This window comes from Tachypleus tridentatus, chromosome 6 (genome assembly GCF_004210375.1).
Source record: "Tachypleus tridentatus isolate NWPU-2018 chromosome 6, ASM421037v1, whole genome shotgun sequence".
NCBI classification, from domain to species: Eukaryota; Metazoa; Arthropoda; class Merostomata; order Xiphosura; family Limulidae; genus Tachypleus; species Tachypleus tridentatus.
The window spans coordinates 120,200,672-120,221,593 of NC_134830.1; the positions used below are offsets into that span (position 1 = coordinate 120,200,672).

At 33.4% G+C, this 20,922-nt stretch overlaps 1 protein-coding gene and 1 long non-coding RNA gene across 7 annotated transcripts in view; one reads left to right on the forward strand and one right to left on the reverse strand.

Annotated features, from left to right (window-relative positions):
* Positions 1-6,905: 6,905 nt before the first annotated feature.
* Positions 6,906-11,326, reverse strand: LOC143253456 (solute carrier family 35 member G1-like). 2 transcript variants are annotated; one of them, XM_076507382.1, is made up of 2 exons: positions 11,214-11,326; positions 6,906-10,517 (listed from the first exon to the last, which is right to left on the reverse strand). In XM_076507382.1, the coding sequence occupies exon 2, from the start codon at positions 10,491-10,493 to the stop codon at positions 9,381-9,383; it is 1,113 nt and encodes a 370-aa protein (XP_076363497.1). In that variant the 5' UTR covers positions 10,494-10,517; positions 11,214-11,326; the 3' UTR covers positions 6,906-9,380. The 2 variants fall into 2 exon arrangements, with proteins under 2 accessions (XP_076363497.1, XP_076363498.1); XM_076507383.1 differs by having other exon boundaries at positions 6,906-10,535.
* A 7,281-nt stretch (positions 11,327-18,607) lies between these two features.
* Positions 18,608-20,922, forward strand: part of LOC143253457 (uncharacterized) — a 52,740-nt gene continuing 50,425 nt past the window's right edge. For 2 of the 5 annotated variants that reach the window (XR_013029637.1, XR_013029638.1), the window contains exon 1: positions 18,608-19,047. This is a non-coding gene — a long non-coding RNA (uncharacterized LOC143253457). The remainder of the gene's footprint in view (positions 19,048-20,922) is intronic. The other 3 variants (XR_013029639.1, XR_013029641.1, XR_013029640.1) reach the window with 2 other exon arrangements.

Genomic DNA, 20,922 nt, shown 5'->3' on the forward strand with positions numbered 1-20,922 from the left:
ATACCAGTCTTCCTTCATTTGTTATTCCTCAACTGCTGTGAAGAGATAATTAGTCAAACACTTGTACACATATTTTTAGAAATCAGGATAATCATTGGAATTCTCGATTTGGATTTAAAGGAGTTAAAAAATCTGAGACAAACGAACTGCAGTTAACGTAGTTTAAGCCATATATTATACTTTTAGCTCTGAAGACTGTCTCTTGTTTATCATTTACGTATACGTGAGTGGTTGCCCCACGCCGATGACACAACAACATGTCTGCGGTATTACAACGCTAGACACAAGAAAAGAAGCTTTGTATTAAATATTGAGGAATTTCTATAAAAAGAAATGTGCACACACACACACACATACACGGCTCCTGGTGGTAAGGGCACTCGAATCATAACATATAGGGCACAGATTCGAGTATCTCCATCGAATATGCTTCCCCTTTCAGATATAGAGGCGTTATAACGTGGTGGTTAATTCAATTTTTTATTGGTGAAAAGTAGCACAAGAGTAGGTGGTGGGTACCTTCCTCTAATATATTACTTAAAATTAGGGATGGCTAGAGTAGATAATCCTCGAGTAGTTTTGCGCAAAATTTTACAAAATAAAAAATATATATGAGTATATCTTGGTTTGTTTTGAATTAAGCACAAAGCTACATAATGGACTATCTGTGCTCTGCCAACTACGGGTATCGAAACCCGGATTTTAGCGTTGTGAGTCCAGTCATTCCGCTGTGCCACGTCTGTATATATATATATTCTTTGCTATACATATTACGCTATATGTATTCGTTGTTTTATTTTTTGTTATATAAAACACAAACCTTTCTGTTATTGTTTGTTATTAAGTACAAAGCTACATAAAGGACTATCTGTGCTCTGTCCACCACGGATATCGGGTCCCGGTTTCTTACAGTTTAAGTCCGCAGACATACCGCTTTATCACTAGGAGGCAAACCTTTCTGTAATGTGAGCGTTTATTAGCCTCTGGAAATAAAATAATTCAAATGAAAGCTCTAACTTCCTGTACACAGTCTTATCCACACCCCACCCTTCAACAACATTAAAATAAAAGCGCTTGCGAGGTGTAATCGGATTGCAATGGACGAATATGACGTTTGAGATGACATATTAACTGAAGCGACATCTGTTGTACAAAATAGCAAAAACTGAAAACAAATTCTGACACTGCCCTCTAGCTCAGAAAATATTAACACATCAAATACAATGTATTATTGTTATTATTATTACTTATGTTACTAGTGAATTACCGAATACATTCAGTTCTGAAATATTCTAACTTCTACATCATTCACACAGAACTTTCAGGTCACAGGATATGATGTACACGAATGAATCACAACCACAGCGACTCCATTGCCAACTCTAACATTTCTCAACTCACTTTCCGGGTAAAAGATAAAAGCTGGTTTTGATCGACTATTTCCGTTAATTTATTCCTTCAATTAGTTCAAAATTCTTTCTAAATCATTATACGTTAGGGTTACTGTTCCTTTCACAAAAGAACCAAAATAATTAAACAAGGCACCAGCACCAGTAATGTTTTCATTATATTATTCATTTATTTTGATAACCACGTGGCACGTGTAAAAGGCACTACTAGTTAAAGTTAATTACTGTAATGACTTTCATCATCTGTAAAACTACCACGTTGGGCTATCTTGCTGTGTCAATCGCGAGGGTATCTGTTTTAACTGATATTATATTCAGAATATATTTTTCATCTGAAACAAAACATATACGATCAACGTGTCGAAGAGGTATTTTTACCTCCAATACCTTGGAGGTATTGTGAAGAGATAATTAGTTATCTATTATGTTATCATATATATAGATATATATGTATGTGTGTATATATATAACACATATACATATATGGCAGGTTTCCATAAATAAAAAAATTATCTTCTATTTTTAATAGTTAAGGTAATATGACCAATAGCAGTTCGACACGTCACTTATTCCTCTGACGATTTTTGAATGAATGAAAACTAAAAGGAAAAAAAAAGCCAAATAAAAAATATTATTGATTATAATCTTAGCATTTTTTTTCTAAAAAGTAATTAATAAACCAAGGTTACTTGTTTTGTTTGTTTGAAGTTAAGTACAAAGCTACACAATGGGCTACCTATTCTCTGCTCACCACGGGCATCGAAACCCGGTTTCAAGTGTTGTAAGTCCATAGACATACCGCAAGCTACGTGTTCCTTATTCAAGGCTCGGCATGGCCAAGCGTGTTAAGGCGTGTGACTCATAATCTGAGGGTCGCGTGTTCGCATCCCCGTCGCGCCAAACATGCTCGCCCTATCAGCCGTGGGGGCGTTATAATGTGACGGTCAATTCGTTAGTAAAAGAGTAGCCCAAGAGTTGGCGGTAGGTGGTGATGACTAGTTGCCTTCCCTCTAGTCTTACACTGCTAAATTAGGGACGGCTAGCGCAGATAGTCTTCGAGTAGCTTTGTGTGAAATTAAAAAACAAACAAACAAACAAAATATTTATTCAGTTCTCGTCAAGAAGACTATCAACATAAAACTTTGAAGCGTAGAACGATGGGAAATTGAAATGAAAAACAGATGGCGCCATTTTTGTCTTTTGGAGTGAAAGCGATGGTTTTCAAGAAATGAAAAGAGACAAATTATAAAAGTTCAATCGCAGATTTTGGTTTTTAGCAATAATCTAACAATAACATAAATTAAGTCTCAGAAAGGACTGTCGTATCAATGTTTTCAATGGTGTGTGAGATATTAGGTAGCTCTTGTAAACATTTTTTAAATTTCAGATATTAGGGTTCAATCCCGGCTTATGTGCAACACGAGTGCACTGTTAATCCTCAGACATGAGCAAAACTACATTTTCTGAACTTCACCAATCTTTACTTCGTCACACAAGAAATATGTATCAACTTCACAGTTGACTCAATGTATACCTTGTATTTTAGAACTTAGGCTAAACTATAGGGTTAATAGAAACTGTATTTCGCAGTATATCGAATTTAGGATATACCTCAGAGTTGATTCTGTCTATATTAACTCAATCTACTGGGTAATATGGATTTCAGGATAAACTTCAGGGTGGAGACGTTTGTATATTTACTGCAGTTATCGCCAAACATGCAGAGTTAGAAGAGCCACGTGATTTATATATATGTAGACATCCCAATAGAAATGTGTAATTATGGTTTGTTCTCTTGTAACGTCGAAGTTTCTGGAAATTATTTGATCATGTTCGTCACTTATCCTTGCCATTGGCTGGTTTATTCTTCCTATACACTAACAGAACAACAAAACAAACTAGGTATATAAAAAAGCCCGCCACTGGTTTATTTCTCAGCTTCATTTCGTACATGATAAGATCAAGTTTTAACCAGAAAGTCCCGCGGGAGTTCTAGATTCTTAAACTGCATTACAAGCTGTAGGACTAAATAGTGGAATGTGTTACACATTGAACATCACAAGATATATTAAACAATCAACTGTAGAAGTAATTATAATGTATTCACACCAATTAACTCACGCGCTATTCACGAACTTCAAAGAGTATCATTACTAAGAAAATTAAAACGACTTCGGAGAGCATTGCCCGCGTAATACATGACCCGGCCCGTAACCATTTGAGTCTTCTACATGATTCGTAGCATTTTCAAGTACATCCACAAACATATAACCTTCTAAGTTGCTTTGTCTCTTGATATAATAAATAAATTTAAAAAAATGTACAGTGGAAGCTTGCAGATAGTATGTTATTATGGTTAAGGCGGGTTTAACTTTTGAACTTAGCACTCATTAAAAACCTAAATTTCAACCCATATAACGAAGTCAAAATTATTGTATTTATAAATCTACATGTTTAAGCAAGAAAAGGAATCTTCAACCTGAATAGTATTTTCTGTGAACGTGAGCTAAACGTTTGGTTAAATAACACCTACTGGCCACACACACAGAGAGAGAGAGCATCCAGCAGCACTCGCAGCCACTTTGTCTTTGTTTGGCTCATTCAGTCAAGTAATGGGTTTGTTTGTCACCTTTATAATGCACCCACAGCATGCTCAGTAACAATGTTTTGAGCCTTGAACCAATAGATCCACAGGATGACATTCTCACTACTATGCCACGCCTGGTCATGCATTGACAAACAAGTTAGCGTGCTTAACTATGAATCCGAGGATTTATGGTTTGTATTTCGTTTCCATGAAATCACGTTCACACCTTGCTGTTGTGGGTATGTTCTAAAAGTGATGGTTAAATTACAACATTAGATTAGTGTAGGTCAGTTATTGGTGGTGGGTGCTGTTAGCTAGCAGTTCGTGTTTTAATCATATAGTATCTAGTAAGAAGGCTCATGCAGTTTCTCTGTAACATCTCGTGGGATGATGTCTGAAGTCTGTTTGACGACAAACACAACGCTACACAGTGGGCTCTTTGTGTTCTGCCCATCACGGGTATCGAAACAAGTTTCTAGCACTGTAAATCAGCAGACATGCCGCCGTACCACTGGAGGGGAGGTTCTGTGATGATAGTAAAACGCATTGTAAAATTATTCTTAGAGTTAGAGATAAAATAAAGCTACTTTATAAACCATGATTCACACTGTCATGGTTTACTGGCTGTGACTACTTTATCCTGGTTTACTAGCTTTGACTATTTTGTACTTGTTTATTAGCTGTGACTACTTTGTCCTGATTTACTAGCTGCGTTCTGGTTTACTGGTTGTGACTATTTTATCCTGGTTTACTGAATGTGTCTACTTTGTTTTGGTTTACTGGCTGTGACTATTTTGTCTTACATGAGTGTGTAGAACAGATAGTCCATTGTGTAGCTTTATACTGACTTCAAAGAAACAAAATGTTCAATGTTTTAACTTCATTTATTTTTCGTGAATTACAAATAGCAAATGCTAAAAGAAAGCAAAAGTAAAGAATTATCTCTAGGAATCAAATGTTTCTTTCTGAGTCATTAAGTTTATCAAAGTTGTAGGACTATTTTATACGAATTAAACTTGTTTATGGAAATTATATAAGGGCCTGGCATGGCCAAGCGCGTAAGGCGTGCGACTCGTAATCCGAGGGTCGCGGGTTCGCGCCCGCGTCGCGCTAAACATGCTCGCCCTCCCAGCCGTGGGGGCGTATAATGTGACGGTCAATCCCACTATTCGTTGGTAAAAGAGTAGCCCAAGAGTTGGCGGTGGGCGGTGATGACTAGCTGCCTTCCCTCTAGTCTTACACTGCAAAATTAGGGACGGCTAGCACAGATAGCCCTCGAGTAGCTTTGTGGGAAATTCCAAAAACAAACAAACAAACAAATTATATAATATATGTATTAAGAGGAACGTCCTATATATATACTACGTAAACTTACCTTTAGAGAAAGTTTCGGATTCCGAGGCTTGTGAGCAGTGTATCGTTTTCTTACAATACTGGCTTCATTTTCCTTTTCTTAACACAAACGCTGTTGCTGTTTCGCCAACTAAGTCTGTTTCATCAAAGAATTCCACTCTTTCCAGCGAACAATCAGGTCAAAACTGCAAAGGATACATGCAGAGTAATATTGCAAGTTTCTAAAACTAAACGTCTTTAGATCGCATAAATACTTCCAAGATTTCTAAGAACGAGCGCATGTGTACTGATCTGCGGCACGAGAAGTTGGTTGTGACGTAATATGGATCACACGCTCTCCACATCTACTCGTGTTAAGCCCGCAGGCTAATATAACTTTCACAAACAGTTGGCACTTTGTTGTATGTATTGCCTTCACCTGGGGCTCGTATTTAATTAATCACTACGTCTAATAACATCGTAAAAAGTTAGATGAGTTGAAATATCACGCATGTAGGTTAATCCTAGTGACAAACAGTCGCTGTTTATTCTTCCAAGAGCGTATTTTATAGCTATTTTTTATCATCATTCACTGAACAATCAAAAACGGATTATAGGAAATCCAGACTGTGAACCTTTTTATTTCATTGCTGTTGTACTTAGAATCAGATGACATAAAGTCCATCTAATATATCTTCAACATGTTTACTACAAAAAGTTTTGAGCCATGAAGCACACTTAGAAATACACTTTTTAGGTCTGATAAATAATGATATAATAGTTGTCTAAATAATTAATTTGCACGATTCTGACTAAAGGAATACAATTACACATGGGGACATGATACTGACTAAAGGAATACCATAAACGTAAGGACACGATTCTTATTTTAAAAAATATAATAAACGTGAGGACATGATTCTGACTAAAGGAATATAAATAAAAGTGAGGACATGATTCTGACTAAAGGAATATGAATAAACGTGAGGACATGATACCGACTAAAGGAATATAAATAAACGTGAGGACATGATTCCGACTAAAGGAATATAAATAAACGTGAGGACATGTTTCTGACTAAAGGAATATAAATATATATGGGGACATATTTTGGGACAAATCGTATTCAAATATTTCCCGTTTTGATTTTCTGACGTTTAGATATCGGTTTTTACACAAATCGCCTGTTTTCTTTTTCTTTTTAATACAAAACTGATAATTATTCCCATTTATTTATTTTACAAGTTCTAGAAGCTTTATCAATGTTATTACAATAGAATTGTTGTTTTTGCGTTTACTGAACTAAATATTTTTTAAATATTTTAACAATGTTATCAGGTGACACTTAAAATCAATAAAGAACAACTAGTGCCGGAACTTATCTGTATAGGAATGAAGTAAGATAAGAGTTTCTAAATAAGCTTAGACAATCGTTGGTTTAAATTGAAACTGAGAAGTTTGTTGTTAGATAAACTGATACTCAACTCAGAACGTGGCTTGTGAAGTTTATTGATATATAAATCGACACGCAAAAAGTGGTTTACGAACTTTATTGATATATAAAATGCCATTCAGAACATGGTTTGTGAAGTTTATTGATAGATAAACTGAGATTCAGATCATGGTTTGTGAAGTTTATTGATATATAAACTGACACTCAGAACATGGTTTGTGAAGTTCTTTTCCATCAGATAGACACAACCGATCCTGAAGATGGTTTGTTAGTTAGGTTGTTTGATTACTTTAGTGAAGATAATTACTGGGATATTTAACATGTTTCCACTTCTCCATTTGAACATGTTTTCACTGTTAATATTACTGTAATTTACTGACGTTAGGAACAAATGTTCTCAAATTAACTTGAAAATAATTTAAATCTCTTAAGAACGTTTTACATAAATGATGTAAAAATTGTTTAAAAGTAAACAAATTTAAAGAAAAGGAAAAAATGAGTGAAGACATAAATATGTAAAGTAATCATTATTAATAACTGTATCAAAAAGTTACGTAACAGAAATACGTTTTGCGATACCTGGCACAGTAAAACCTGTCTAAGGCGGAATCGCACGGGACTGAGTAAAATTTGAGTGAAACGTTATACTTGCTTGACTCAAGAGAAGTAAGACATTCGTGAATAAAGTTATTATACTGTTTACGCTATATTTATTTTAATAAGAACAATACAGGCATGCAAGATATACATAAATACACAAAATCGTGATCAAATTTATTTGAAGAAAGTGGCCAATTTCAACTGTTTCGTTTTTGTAATGGGTCTTCTAATGTGGTTAAAAGAGAACACCAATTTCTACAGCATTTTCATGAAGTTAATTTTCCCCTTTCATTTTTCCACACAATTTGATAGCGTTAATATCACTTAATACTTGCGATGAAGTAGGAATTTCTATTTTCTCACTATCTTTTCCATTTTGTTCATCTTTTGAATCTCTCACACAGTTACCACCTTGGAATTCTTTTATAGATTTTAAATCAATTTCATCAGTTTCTGTTAAAACATTCTTGTCAACGTTCACAGAATCATCCTCATCAATCTTCTCAATCAGAGTTTGGATTTCACTAGAATCATTATAACAAACAACTTCTCCACAATCTTCGCCATTATCAAAAATAAATCCACAGTTTCAAAAGCACTTTATTATACATTTGATTGAATAAATTAAAAAGGCAATTTCATCTAACACATCAGTTTTCATGGTAATGCTCTCTTACAGTTGTCCATATTTGCAATAATATGCTGAAGCATCAATTTTCTGTATTTCAATTTTATACACTGTATAATTCCATTATCTAGTGACTGTAGAACTGATGTTGTACATGGAGGTAGAAAGAATAAACGAACATTTGAAAGTCGAACTTTTGGGTGACAAGTTGCATTATCTAAAAGTAGAATATTCCTATTTTCTTGTTCCATTCTTTTGTTTAATTTATTCAAAAATTCCTCGAATATAGCACTTGTCATCCACGCTTTATTATTCACTTTCCATTCCAAAGGAAGTTGATTCTTCCTTAAATTTTTGAAACAGTGCTGATTTTCACTTTTACCTATTACCCATGGTTTCTCTAGTTTTCCATCAGTAAATCGTTCTTTCAAATAGTGACCTCCAGAATAATGACGGCAGAAAAAAGAATAGAATATATTTAACCGATACTTACTGTAACAAAATGTCCGATAATTTATTAATATTTAAACAAATTATTAATTAAACAATAATTTATTAATATTTAAATGAATTATTAATTAGATAAGAAATTAATATTTAATCAAAAACATTTTTTCCACCTTATTCAGGTTCTAATTCTACTTGATAGATGAGGTAGGGGAAAAGTAGTTTTCCGTCCGCGTTACGCAGATTTCGCCATATAGAGGGCCTTTTATAAGAGAAATCTTAAGATAATGCCGCAAAATTTTGATATTTCCGGCTTGTACAGATTTCCGTCTTATGCAGTTTGCGCCTTAGACAGGTTTTACTGTATTATTTAACCAATAATGACGTCATATCTCTACCTAACAAATATTACAATAACGACATTTTCGTTTTACAAAGTTACAACGTTATGTAAATAACTGAAGTTTACTCTAGGAACATCAACATATTCAGATAACGAAATATTTAAAATCAAGAGAGAATATAGATACCTTAATATCAGACTTTTGATATCTTTGTAAAACAATACAGTTTTTGAGAGACTATAGACAAACATACAAGTAAGTATATTGAAATTAGAAGTTTCGTAAGATATGAACTTCAAGATGTTATTCAAAATTAAAATATCTTTTCCTCATAGGTTGGTCAGACAGAGACTTTTCTGTTGTGGGACATTATCAGCTGACGTTTCAAATACCAATTAATTCGTGAAATAAGTACCAAGTTTAGATGTAGAACCGTGTAATGTTCATATGTTAGCAGTCAGTTACTAAAATCATGAATATACCACTCATCTAAAGCTTATCCTCGTTATAATTCCAGGTTATTTCAATTTATAAAACTATATAAAGGCTTCAGAGAGTGGTCAAGTAATAGTGCTTTAGGTCAAGGTTTTGGCACACGACTTCTAAAATACTGCCTGATGGGAGAATCTGGAGGGAGTGACAAGAAATACTTATGTGCAATAGTCAGGAAAACACATGTACAAATCACAGATGCACCTCCAACACTCCAGACATCTGGGATTTCTCTGAAGAGCAACAGTTGCCACAAGTAAGAAAAGAAAATGGTACCACCACTTCGAAGAAGAGAGACTAGGGTGGCCTGCTCAGTTTGAAGTGCCTTTGTGAATAGTATTTGTCCGATACAACTGAGAAACCCCAATCCAAGAATAAGCCACTGATTAAGGCCACAAGAGATGGGAGAAAATTCTCCAAACACAAGTGTACCAATAGTAGAAACTGTGACACCTATCCATCCAAAATTGAACAAAATCACTGAATGATGAACACCTTTAGCTTTACGAATAACTATGTATACTAGAGAAGCAAATATTGTAGATCCTAAGGCCATTAAAATACCAAATATATGGTCTTTAGTTAAAACATCAATACGTTCTTCACCTTGGAGGAATTGGAGTGGTAACTTAGTCATTAATGTAATTCCAACAATAGTAAAGAGTAACATAATACCTTCGAACCATCCACAAGGTTCCTTTAAAAAGATCCTGGCAAAAATGGTCACAAAGATTGGAACACTGAAGATGATTACTGAAACATCTGCGATGGGAAGGAAATGGTAAGCATAAAACCTCATAAACAAACCAAATGATCCAAATATTCCACGTAAAAACACCATAAGTCTGATATTACTTGGACCAAAAGGTTTTTGTTTAGAGTATATTCCTGACGGCAAACTAAAGATAAAGATTCCAAGAAAATTGAAAAAGGTCTTTTGACCTGAATGTACATTCTGTAAGTATCTGACAATAACAGCATTCAAAGAGAAACATAGGGTGGCAGATAAAGTAAATATCACTCCTTTGAAAAGACTGGATTTCTTATGCTTTTGGAATGTGCTATTCATTTTCCGAGATGATATTCCTTTATCGTCCATCTCAAACTCTAGTCTTGCATCAGAGGACTTGTCTTCCAAACAACTTCCTTCCTCTTCTGAACAGGGTTTGCTGTGAAAGACATCATCTTGAGAGCTCTTCATCTGGTCTTCCTGGTAGATTTTAACCTGCAGCGGTATTGCAAACTGTTAACAATTTGTAATATTAGTAACGAGATTATATCAAAATATATACCTATAAATCATCATTAATGGATCCACATAAAATTATTAATTTTAACTTATGAAGAAAAATTATATTTATATTCTGGATAAGTGTATTTGTGCATCCAACTATAGGAAGTATACAAATGCAAAGGAAGAATTTTCATGATGCAAAGCTGTAGAATAAGTCATATGAGCCTTTTTTTATATTATAGTAAAGCAGCTGGAGTTAATGTTTTAAGCCTTTTCTTTTCTCCTTCCTTATCACTTAACATGAGTCAGCATCAGTACCCAGAACAAGGAAGTTTTAATTTTGTCACGAAGTCGAGTAGGACAGACGATTAACGGATGACTTTTCATAAATGATGTCTAACTTTTACAAATAAAACAAATGATGTAAAGACACTTACACTTGTACCTTACTGTCTTTAATACTTGTTAGTGTTGTGTTTGTGTAATGAAATGATTTCTGAAAGTGGAGCGAACTGGTAATCATTTCCTTAGTCTACAGTTATCGTCACGGTTACAGATTTTTAGTTCATGCGTCATAATTTATATTATACTGATTCTTACTCTCTTAGTAACTAAAAGTAAAGGGTTAGTTAAATTGATACAGTAATCATATTGTCAATTAATATATAGGTAAAGCTATTTAAATACCTCAGCTTGTACTAATAAATACTTTTCTTCAGAAGATTTTGTTGTAACTGAAAATTAGTTTCGGTGAACGTAGAAGAAACATTCAACAACATGTGAAGAGATGTATGTAGCTGATTGTGTCGGTGAGAAGTTATATATGTACCACGTGACACGTTTTCTCAGCCCAAACGAGCCGTTTTTGCAAATAAATTAAGAAAAATTTCATTATATATTTATTAGAATTTCTAATTATATCTACTTATATGCAAACTTAAAATATCACACAACATTTAGTTAATATTGGTTTAATAGTATCTGTCCCTGTTATATTTATATAAAAAACCGAATAAATAATATCAAGTTCATTATGAAATTATTCATAATTTGTCGTTGTAAAGAATATACCCGAAAGAGGGCATGACATTCCAATAAACACTGGCATCAAAAGATGAATCGTAATATAAGCAGTGAACGTTAAGTGAAACTGTTGTGAGTATCAGAATCCATATGTTAGAAATTGGAAGAATTAATCATTGGAATCAGTCTTTCCTACCCTTTGGATTATTGTACTTGTCGGTCAAAATTATAGATATTTGGTAGTCGCCACTATTAAAAATGTTGTGTATATCATTTTAAATTTCGTCTAAACTTATAATACTAGTTACCTACTAGTCTTAACTGTGACTAAACAAATAGCTTAAGTAAACTGTGGACGAAACGAGTGTATCTTTGTTATTTGATACAGAACTGATCGCAATTTTCTGCTTATCTTTGCAATTAATTTCTTCGCTTGTTATTGGAATTTCGCGTAAAGCTACTCGAGGCCTATCTTCATCAGCTATTCTTCATTTCGAAATGATAGACGAGAGGGAAGGCAGCCAGTTAAGACCATTTACCGCTGTTTCTTGGGTTATTTATTTATTAAGTGGAACTGAGATTGACGGTCATAGTATAGAGTCCCCCAGGAGTTAGCATGTTCGATAACGAAAGTCGAATTTGAAACCCCTAAAAACTTTACAATTAAACTCGAATGAATCAACCTTACCGTGAACAGACAAAGCGTTATATTATAAAATTGAGATATCGAAGACTCTACAACTGATGAAAATATAAAAAATGTTAATGGTCACTATATACAAAATGATCACTGTATTTATCAGTGTTTATTTCAACAGGATAAATTTAATGTGTTATTGTGATACCGAAATATAGGGACCTGCATTTGTAGTGCTGTGTTAATCGATAATGAAGTGTGCTAGGAAGCATTTTTATCATTTCATTTTGATACCAGCAGGTATGGTGACGTCATATAACATTATCTTATGTCAGAAATGAGATAATTTATTTTACTGGACTTGGATTTCTGAAAAAGTATATTTGTATAGTTAAATTATTCTAGTTTCTATAATTTAATTGAAACTAATGTCATATACGTTTGTATAATGTTTACATAGGTTTTAATTATTTTTTATCCCAAAAGTTCGTAAGAATTTATTGGTCACACTTTATGCTTTCCGAATGGGCAAATTTCCATAACCTGAACGCCCGTAAGGCGAAGGCAGACTATTTATAAAAATGTTTACAGGTGTATGACGTTGTTAGTTACATATAGGAATTGGCCCGGCATGGCCAAGCGTGTTAAGGCGTGCGACTCGTAATCTGAGGGTCGCCGGTTCTCATCCCCGTCGCGCCAAACATGCTCACCCTTTCAGCCGTGGGGGCGTTATAATGTGACTGTCAATCCCACTATTCGTTGGTAAAAGAGTAGCCCAAGAGTTGGCGGTGGGTGGTGATGACTAGGTGCCTTCCCTTTAATCTTACACTACTAAGTTAGGGACGGCTAGCATAGATAGCCCTCGAGTAGTTTTGGTGCGAAATTCAAAAAACAAACAAACATACATATAGGATTTATAATAACATGGGAATTAAACACAGAGACGCCTAAAGCTTTTGAGGCATAATTAGCATGTTTATTGGAACAGTATTTCTTTAAAAAATATTTCTATAATTATAGAAAAAAATTCATTGCAGGCACCGAAATCTGTAGGTCCACTTATCTTAGGCCTAATATTAGTTAAACCTTTATTAAGGGCCTATATTTAATAAAGAGAGAAGTTAGTACCATAACTTGTGTACGATTTTTCCTTTAGTTAAGCTAAGCTTTATCGTTTTTAATACTATCAATAAATAAATTTATTATATTGTTCTACACTTTAACTTTAATCTTTTTTTTAAACTTAATGAGTTTTTGATAAACTGTTGTACAAAATCACTATTAAAATATTTGCATGTAGTGAAATAAAGTCGCATGTATGCGCAATTATATAGTAAGGTGTGCTACAATTTTAGGACAGACAAAAGCTTAACATTGTCGTGTAAAGTACTGACGGAAACGTACAGAGTTGAAAATAGACATCATATCAAAATTATGCTCAACAGAAAAAGTTAGATCAGCTCAATTGCTTAGTGTTCTTGACATATTTTAATCTTATTGCTAACAAAGGTTACCTAACATTTTCATATTATTATTCTTACCATTTCTTTCATTACTGAAATTTCCTCTTTGTCAGAAATATGTTTTTATCCATTTAAATAATTTAGGGATGCCCACACGATTCGTTTTATATTATACTGTCGTTTAAGTAATTGTAATTATCTGTATTGTGACGATAATTATTAGTAATTGTTATACCTTTATATGATTCTAAATGTATTTTTGTTTTCGCGATATGAGATAAACTTTACAATTCACCAGTAAAGTCTCAGAACTTTTAAGTTGTAACGTTTTGTATTAATTTACTGTTGCGGTAACATCATTATAGGTTTAATTTAACTACGCCACTCACTATTAAATGTTACGATACTCTTGAAAATGTAAGACAAGGAAAAGGTGACACGTATATATTTTTACCGATTTTTATATATTGATTTCTAAAATGTATGTGTTTTATTAGTTACGTTTTGATAGACTGTATAAAGTGGGGAATGTGGGGATCTGTTGATGTTTTATTATACTGCGACATGCTTTGTTCTCCATTGAAATGTAGTCAGCTGAATAAAATCTTAATACTAGAGAGTAATAACATATTGTATGCATTGTACATACATTTATTTTGTTTTAGCTTGCAACAAAGAAAACAATTTTGTAGTTATATTCTAATGTGGTACTTCCCTTTGCACGTGACCAGTTCTTTGTGAAAGATCAGTGAAAGATTAGTTTCTGACGGTTTATATTTGGCTTGCGACCGATTTACTATTAGATATTTATTTTAATATCAATATTTGTTTAAGTTAATTATATTTAGAAATGCATGTAACTTATATTCTTAAAAGTGTATTGCGAAATTTCTGCCTGTTCACGAAATTTGTAGAAATTTTTTTAGAGTGAGAATCAACAATATATATTTTACGAAAGCACTAGCATTTCGTCAATATTGTTGGGCCAGCTGAAATTTCTAGAAAGTAAGTTAATGCTTATAAAACGTATCCAACGCGAAAACGTCAAGAAACAGTAGTTATTGTAGGTTTGCTACAGTTTGTATACTGTAAACCTCGGAAGCTATAACTGTGATTAACGGTTATTAATCGGAAACTATAGATATTGATGGGCCTGGCATGGCCGAGCGCGATAAGGCATGCGCTCGTATTCTGAGGGTCGCGGGTTCGCATCCGAGTCGCGCTAAACATGCTCGCCCTCCCAGCCGTGGGGGCGTTATAATGTGACGGTCAATTCCACTTTTCGTTGGTAAAAGAGTAGTCCAAGAGTTGGCGGTGGGTGGTGATGACTAGCTGCCTTCCCTCTAGTCTTACACTACTAAATTAGGGACGGCTAGCACAGATAGCCCTCGAGTAGCTTTGTGCGAATTTCAAAAACAAAAACAAACAATTAGATATTGATGAGGAATATGTATAGATTTCGAACGTTACAAATTGTTTAATTTCGTCAGATTAATATCAGACATTCGTTTGTAGTTGAATACAAAGCTACACAATAGGCAATCTGTGCTTTTCCAATCACCACGGGTATCGAAACCAAGTCCACAGACATGCTGCTGTGCCACTGGTGGGGAGGTGAACCCTCGATAGGATATCAAGGATGCTCCCGATCAGATAGCAGACTCCATTTTGACTGTAAGATTTTGAAATTGTTATGTATAAATTATTGTTTGTAATAATCGTTATTATAAATTGTATTGTTGTTTGAATATTAAATTATAGTTATTTTGAGAAAGAAAACTGTGTATCAATCTTGTTGGCAAATATTATAAAACTGACACAAATTGACATTTAATTGATTTATAGAATTATTCAGCGCACTATTACACTGCAATCCATTTGCGAGGTAACGATCGGAAATAGTCGGAACACAAATGAAATATCGAGGTATCTGTTAGATTACTTTATGAATTAAAAAATTCTACACTATGCAAAATATTTGATTGGATGCAACTTTTTGGAAATTAAACTAGATCCTGTTATTTCTTTGCGATTGTGTAGCATCCGATGGAGCAAAGTTTGCAAGTCAGTTATTTAAAAGTAATATATTTTAATGCCATCTAAAAGCAGTATGTGATGTGAGAATCTGTAAACATGAAGAAATAAATGTAAACTGTATATTGGATGTACGTTTTGGAAGGTATCAGTTGCAATAACTACCTGTCACGTATGATAACGTTCTCGTAAATTACCTGAGGAAAATAAATAGGCCTAGCTTAACAAGATCCATCCTCTAGCCAACAAACAAATTACAATATTAGAGATATAGTTTACGCAGCAATAAAACTGGCAAAATACTGACAGATGAAGATTAAGTAATATAACACTGAAAACCTTACTACTCTGCAAACCTCGTCAAAAGTGTGGCAACTTTAGCACTTGGAATATTTTGTAACAAAGAAGATATTGCCAGAAGTTACAGATGTGAAAAAAACCGCAACACATTCATACACACTACAATATGAAAGGTTTTCTGAATGTGTGAGATAACTGCTAACACGATAAAATGAAAAAGAAATGCAAGCATATAACTTACCTCCTGAAGAACACGTAGAAAATGGAGAAAATATCTAAAGAACTGGTTAAAAACAAATATCAATACCTTCTGATAATTAAAAAGAAAATTGCTCCAAATCGAGCTGCAGATTCTAAACAATAGTATCGTAATTAAGAGGAAACTACAGTTATTTGTTTTACCCTCTGTTAAACTGACAAAATGAACAGAAGAGGAAGCTAAAACTTCGCGATACACTAGTCATATTGCCCTGTACATGTACAAAATTTAAAGAAAAAGGGTAACTGTCGGTTGTAGGGTAGTTTAGAGAGATGGAATTCCATAAAATGTAAAACTCAATGCCGTGTAGCAAATCGAACGATAGATTGAAATTTGTATTCAATTTTTAGTATTTTAAACAACTTGTCTGGCTAAATAATTTACAATAATTTAGTAGCGCTAGTGATGTACATTCTTGAAATTGCTTTATAAATACACGATTATTGTGTGAGTAGAAGACACTTCAAAACACCAATCACGTGCATGTTAAAGGTTTGTGTATAATAATGAAGGCAAAATAAAGATGTATACAATATATGATAAGATGAGGTATGTACTTCAAAAGTTTACAGTCATATAGAAATCTAAAGATAATTAATTATCTCTAGTTTGAGAATGAAAAGTTGATACTCTAAGTATAGAATTAAGTAGATTATTTAAGTCAAATTTCGAAATACGCGAGGTTTTAATGAAACAAAATAAATAATTGAAACTGTTTAATTTTCAAACAACTTAATAACAGTTTATTACACAAAGTATGCAGTCAAAAATGAACTCTGCAATTTCTACAAATAATTTGGGAAACTTTGACAGTCGGTAATAAATAGAATATAACTTTTTCACAGACGAGCGAGGTATATAATAATGCTACGTATTTAGAGAGAAACAAGAATTTAACCTGTCGTGTATAGCTAATTACATATACTTTTCTTACATCTTTATTTATAAAAATTAGAATACATTGTTTTATCAGTTGAGTATCTTCGCGGTTAACGACACTCTCGGCCGTAATCCTTATATGACAAGATTTGACGATTTTATAAGATTTAGGTTATTCCTGTATATAAATTCTAAACTAATAGAGCATGAAGATATAATTTATCTGTTCATCATATACTTTAGTGATGTGTGCATACATCATATAAAATATATATAAAGACTCACCAAATTTACGCCGACATTCCAGCAATCAGCATACCCTCATTTATGTGTAATTTATACTTTCTAAAACGATTTTACAGTATTATATTAAAATTTCATTTTTCGTAAGTAAGCTACATTTCTTGGAATTATTACTGAAGTGATTTAATCCAAATGTGTTTTAATTAATTAAACTGGTGCACTTATTACGTTAGCATGAGGTGTATAAGATACTTTAGTCAGAAGGTCATAGAACAGCAGTAATTTCAGAACCAACTAACCCAAGAAGTATGTTTTTCTTGGGTGAGTGTATTTTCGATATAGACATTAAAGTATTGAAAACATTGGCATAAAATGACTTGTTCGTTGTTAACCAAAAAGTCGCGCAGTGTGATAGATGTTCTTTGTCGACTGCAGGGATCGAACATCAGATTTTAGCGCTATAAGATACAAAGTTTATTGTTTAGCTGTTGGGAGGGAGGATAAAATGTCCTTATTAAATAATTTATTTAAATGTAAATAAACTTAACTTTAAGAGAAGATATATGGAATTTTAGATTATCAGACACAAGATATTTTGAATTATTTTAGTGAAGTTGTGAAAATATTTCCGTTGTGAGAAGACAATGAGCAAAATCCCTTATATTTAATTTGATAATTAAATAAACCTCATCTCAAATAAATACAATTATTATTGGATTTTACCTACAATGACACCTATAACTTTTAGTTTTGATATTTTTGAAGTATTTGAATGATATTTGATTCGAAATATGTTTTTGAGAGGATTCATAATATGCTTTTATTTGTTTGTTTTCCAGTATTTAACAAAAGCTAAACAGGTTCGCCTGACTCAGACGTCTCAGTAAAACAGAAGTTGGCGGCAGGTGCTGATAACTAGTTGGTCATCACTTTTATAATGATTCACCACCCTAAAGAGGTAATTATGGTAATATATATATGTGTGTGCGTGCGTGTATGTCCAATATTAAAAATAAATATTCAGAAATAGTTTCAAGTTGTGTCGATTTTAATTTCCACAAAACTAATCTTTTCAATCCTAACCACAAGATGGCAGCACCATAAGCAAAGCGGAGCTTCAAGTTTGAGCGATTTGGGACGAAGGTCAGAAAGAAATCTATACTGTAATATATATTTGGTCACATTCAATAATAATGCAATACATAACGACAAATACGTATAATATTAAATAAATCAATTTATTCTTTATCAGTAAACCTCAGGTTAAACAATTCTAGTAAAATTATACATTTTGATATTTGCCGAACCACAGCCAAACTCAAACTAGTGTTGAGAATACCACGGAGCAGCGACGGCATTTTTTTTGTGTATGGAAAAGTTTTTTTTTTTTTTTTTTTATACTTGACGAAGGCTTTATACTTTATTCGAGCGAATTGAAGATGTCAATGTGAAACTTTTCTGATCTATAACTGTTTTTGTTGTTTTATAATCCACGAAAGCTGAGCAGCATCTGGCAAGCAAATGTTATTTATCATTGCTCGATTCCGGTAATAAATTAAACGAAATTTTCCGCGCCACAATTTGAGATGGTTCGTCTTGTTGGGGTGCGTATTTAGAAAGAATTCTTACCTTCTGTCTTCAGGTCTGGTTGACCACAAGAACAACGTTAGGGTCGATTGGCAAGTATGTGAAGCTTTCAGTACACATTAAATAATTTAACAGTTAATTTTCTTATTTAGAGCAAACTGATGAATTGAAATAAGAAAATTTTATCAGAATGATTAATTATTGTGTAAGCTAACGTTTGTGTTAAACTTTAAAGATTAGTAATATTTTACTAATTACGCTTTGAAATATACACCATAGGCCTAACTTTAATTAGGGTTAACGTTAAATTCTCACATAATCTATAGTTCTTTCTGTAGTAATAGTAATGTAGTTTTGCTAATAGTAGGGATGAAAAATATATCTATTAGCTGTACTAGTAGAACAATTTCTAATATATTTATTATCAAAACAATGAAAACTAAGAGTCAAAAGAAAATGTGTGCGTCAAGTTTTCGTTGAATTTCAAAACTGACAAAAGATAATTCCATGGAACTTCTATTTATTAAGCTTTCAAAATGTCAGGTTTTTGAATTTATTTCTTCTCATTCCAAAATTGTCCACTTAATCCAGGAAGAGAGAACTTACCGATATTCATTCTTGTGTCAACTGGTAAGGTTCTAAAGACCAGAACAACTTAATCAAGACTTTCTGCTGTTTGGATGTGTCTATTGTCTTTCTACCGACTCCACACAAACATCTGGAACTGTGATTGGAAAATGCATATTAAAACTGTATTTATTTAGTTAGCTTCTCTACACGACCTTTGAGGTAACTTTTGTAACAAAAGCCAAAAGTGATTTGCTTTCGTCAGGTATTTCTGAGCATTTGCAGAGATGCCAACCATTACAATTTGAGCGTAATCATTACGATTTTGGTGTATACATTACGACTATACGCTCATACAGACAAATATAACGACTTGTTGCAACTCCCAAATTATTATATATTATATAGGCCTATACAATAAAGTGATAAATTGTTCCCCCCAGGGCTTGAAAGGGGTGAAAGGAAAATTTCTAGTTAGATACAAATAAATTTTGATAATAAATAAAAGACATAGTCCAAATGGCTACTTGCGATAATCATATTTGTGCTTGAAATAATAAAAAATATTTGTATATCCGACGTCTACCAATAGTTTGAGTGCGGTGCGGTACCCATACTAGGTACGTGAGGGAATCTATAGTTACATCATCAGTGCTTGTCTGCATCTCGCTTAGATGGGTATTTCTCGTTTTCTAAGCGGCATAGAAATACCAATGCGATCGTTCACAAGTTGGAAAAAAAGAGGCTTCGTTCACCAGATTGTCTTGTTTCTGGCAAATCTAAAAGGACTAAAACTGTGAATCAAAAATTTAGGAAAGAGTATAGTGCAAAATATACTCATTGCATCAAAGTCAGTGACATCATGCGTTTTGAACAGTTTGTCACATCGATTTTTCTTTGGCGCATGGCGAGATAAACGATTGTTCCAGACATACAAAATCAATATCTCACCAACAAAAGGCTGAGGCAAAGACAAAAACGATGCAGATAATGACACTTATGAGTAAGAATTCAGAATATGAAAAAGAATTTCAAAAGAAGTTTTAAAAATTTATTTATTAAATACACAAAACACAGTCATAAATGAGCAATCTATAGCAGTAATATTTAATAATAATAATAATATAATAATAAACAGCTTAGAGACATTGGTCAGGCCTAGTAGCCGCAAATGATAAAGGACTCTGTCTACAATCATTACGCTCAGTCATTTGAAATAGTTGGCATCTCTGCATTTGTTTTTGAATTTCGCGCAAAGCTACTCAAGGGCTATCTGCGCTAGCCGTCCCTAATTTAGCAGTGTAAGACTAGAGGGAGGGCAGCTAGTCATCACCACCCACCGCCAACTCTTGGGTTGCTCTTTTACCAACGAATAGTGGGATTGATCGAAACATTATAATGCCC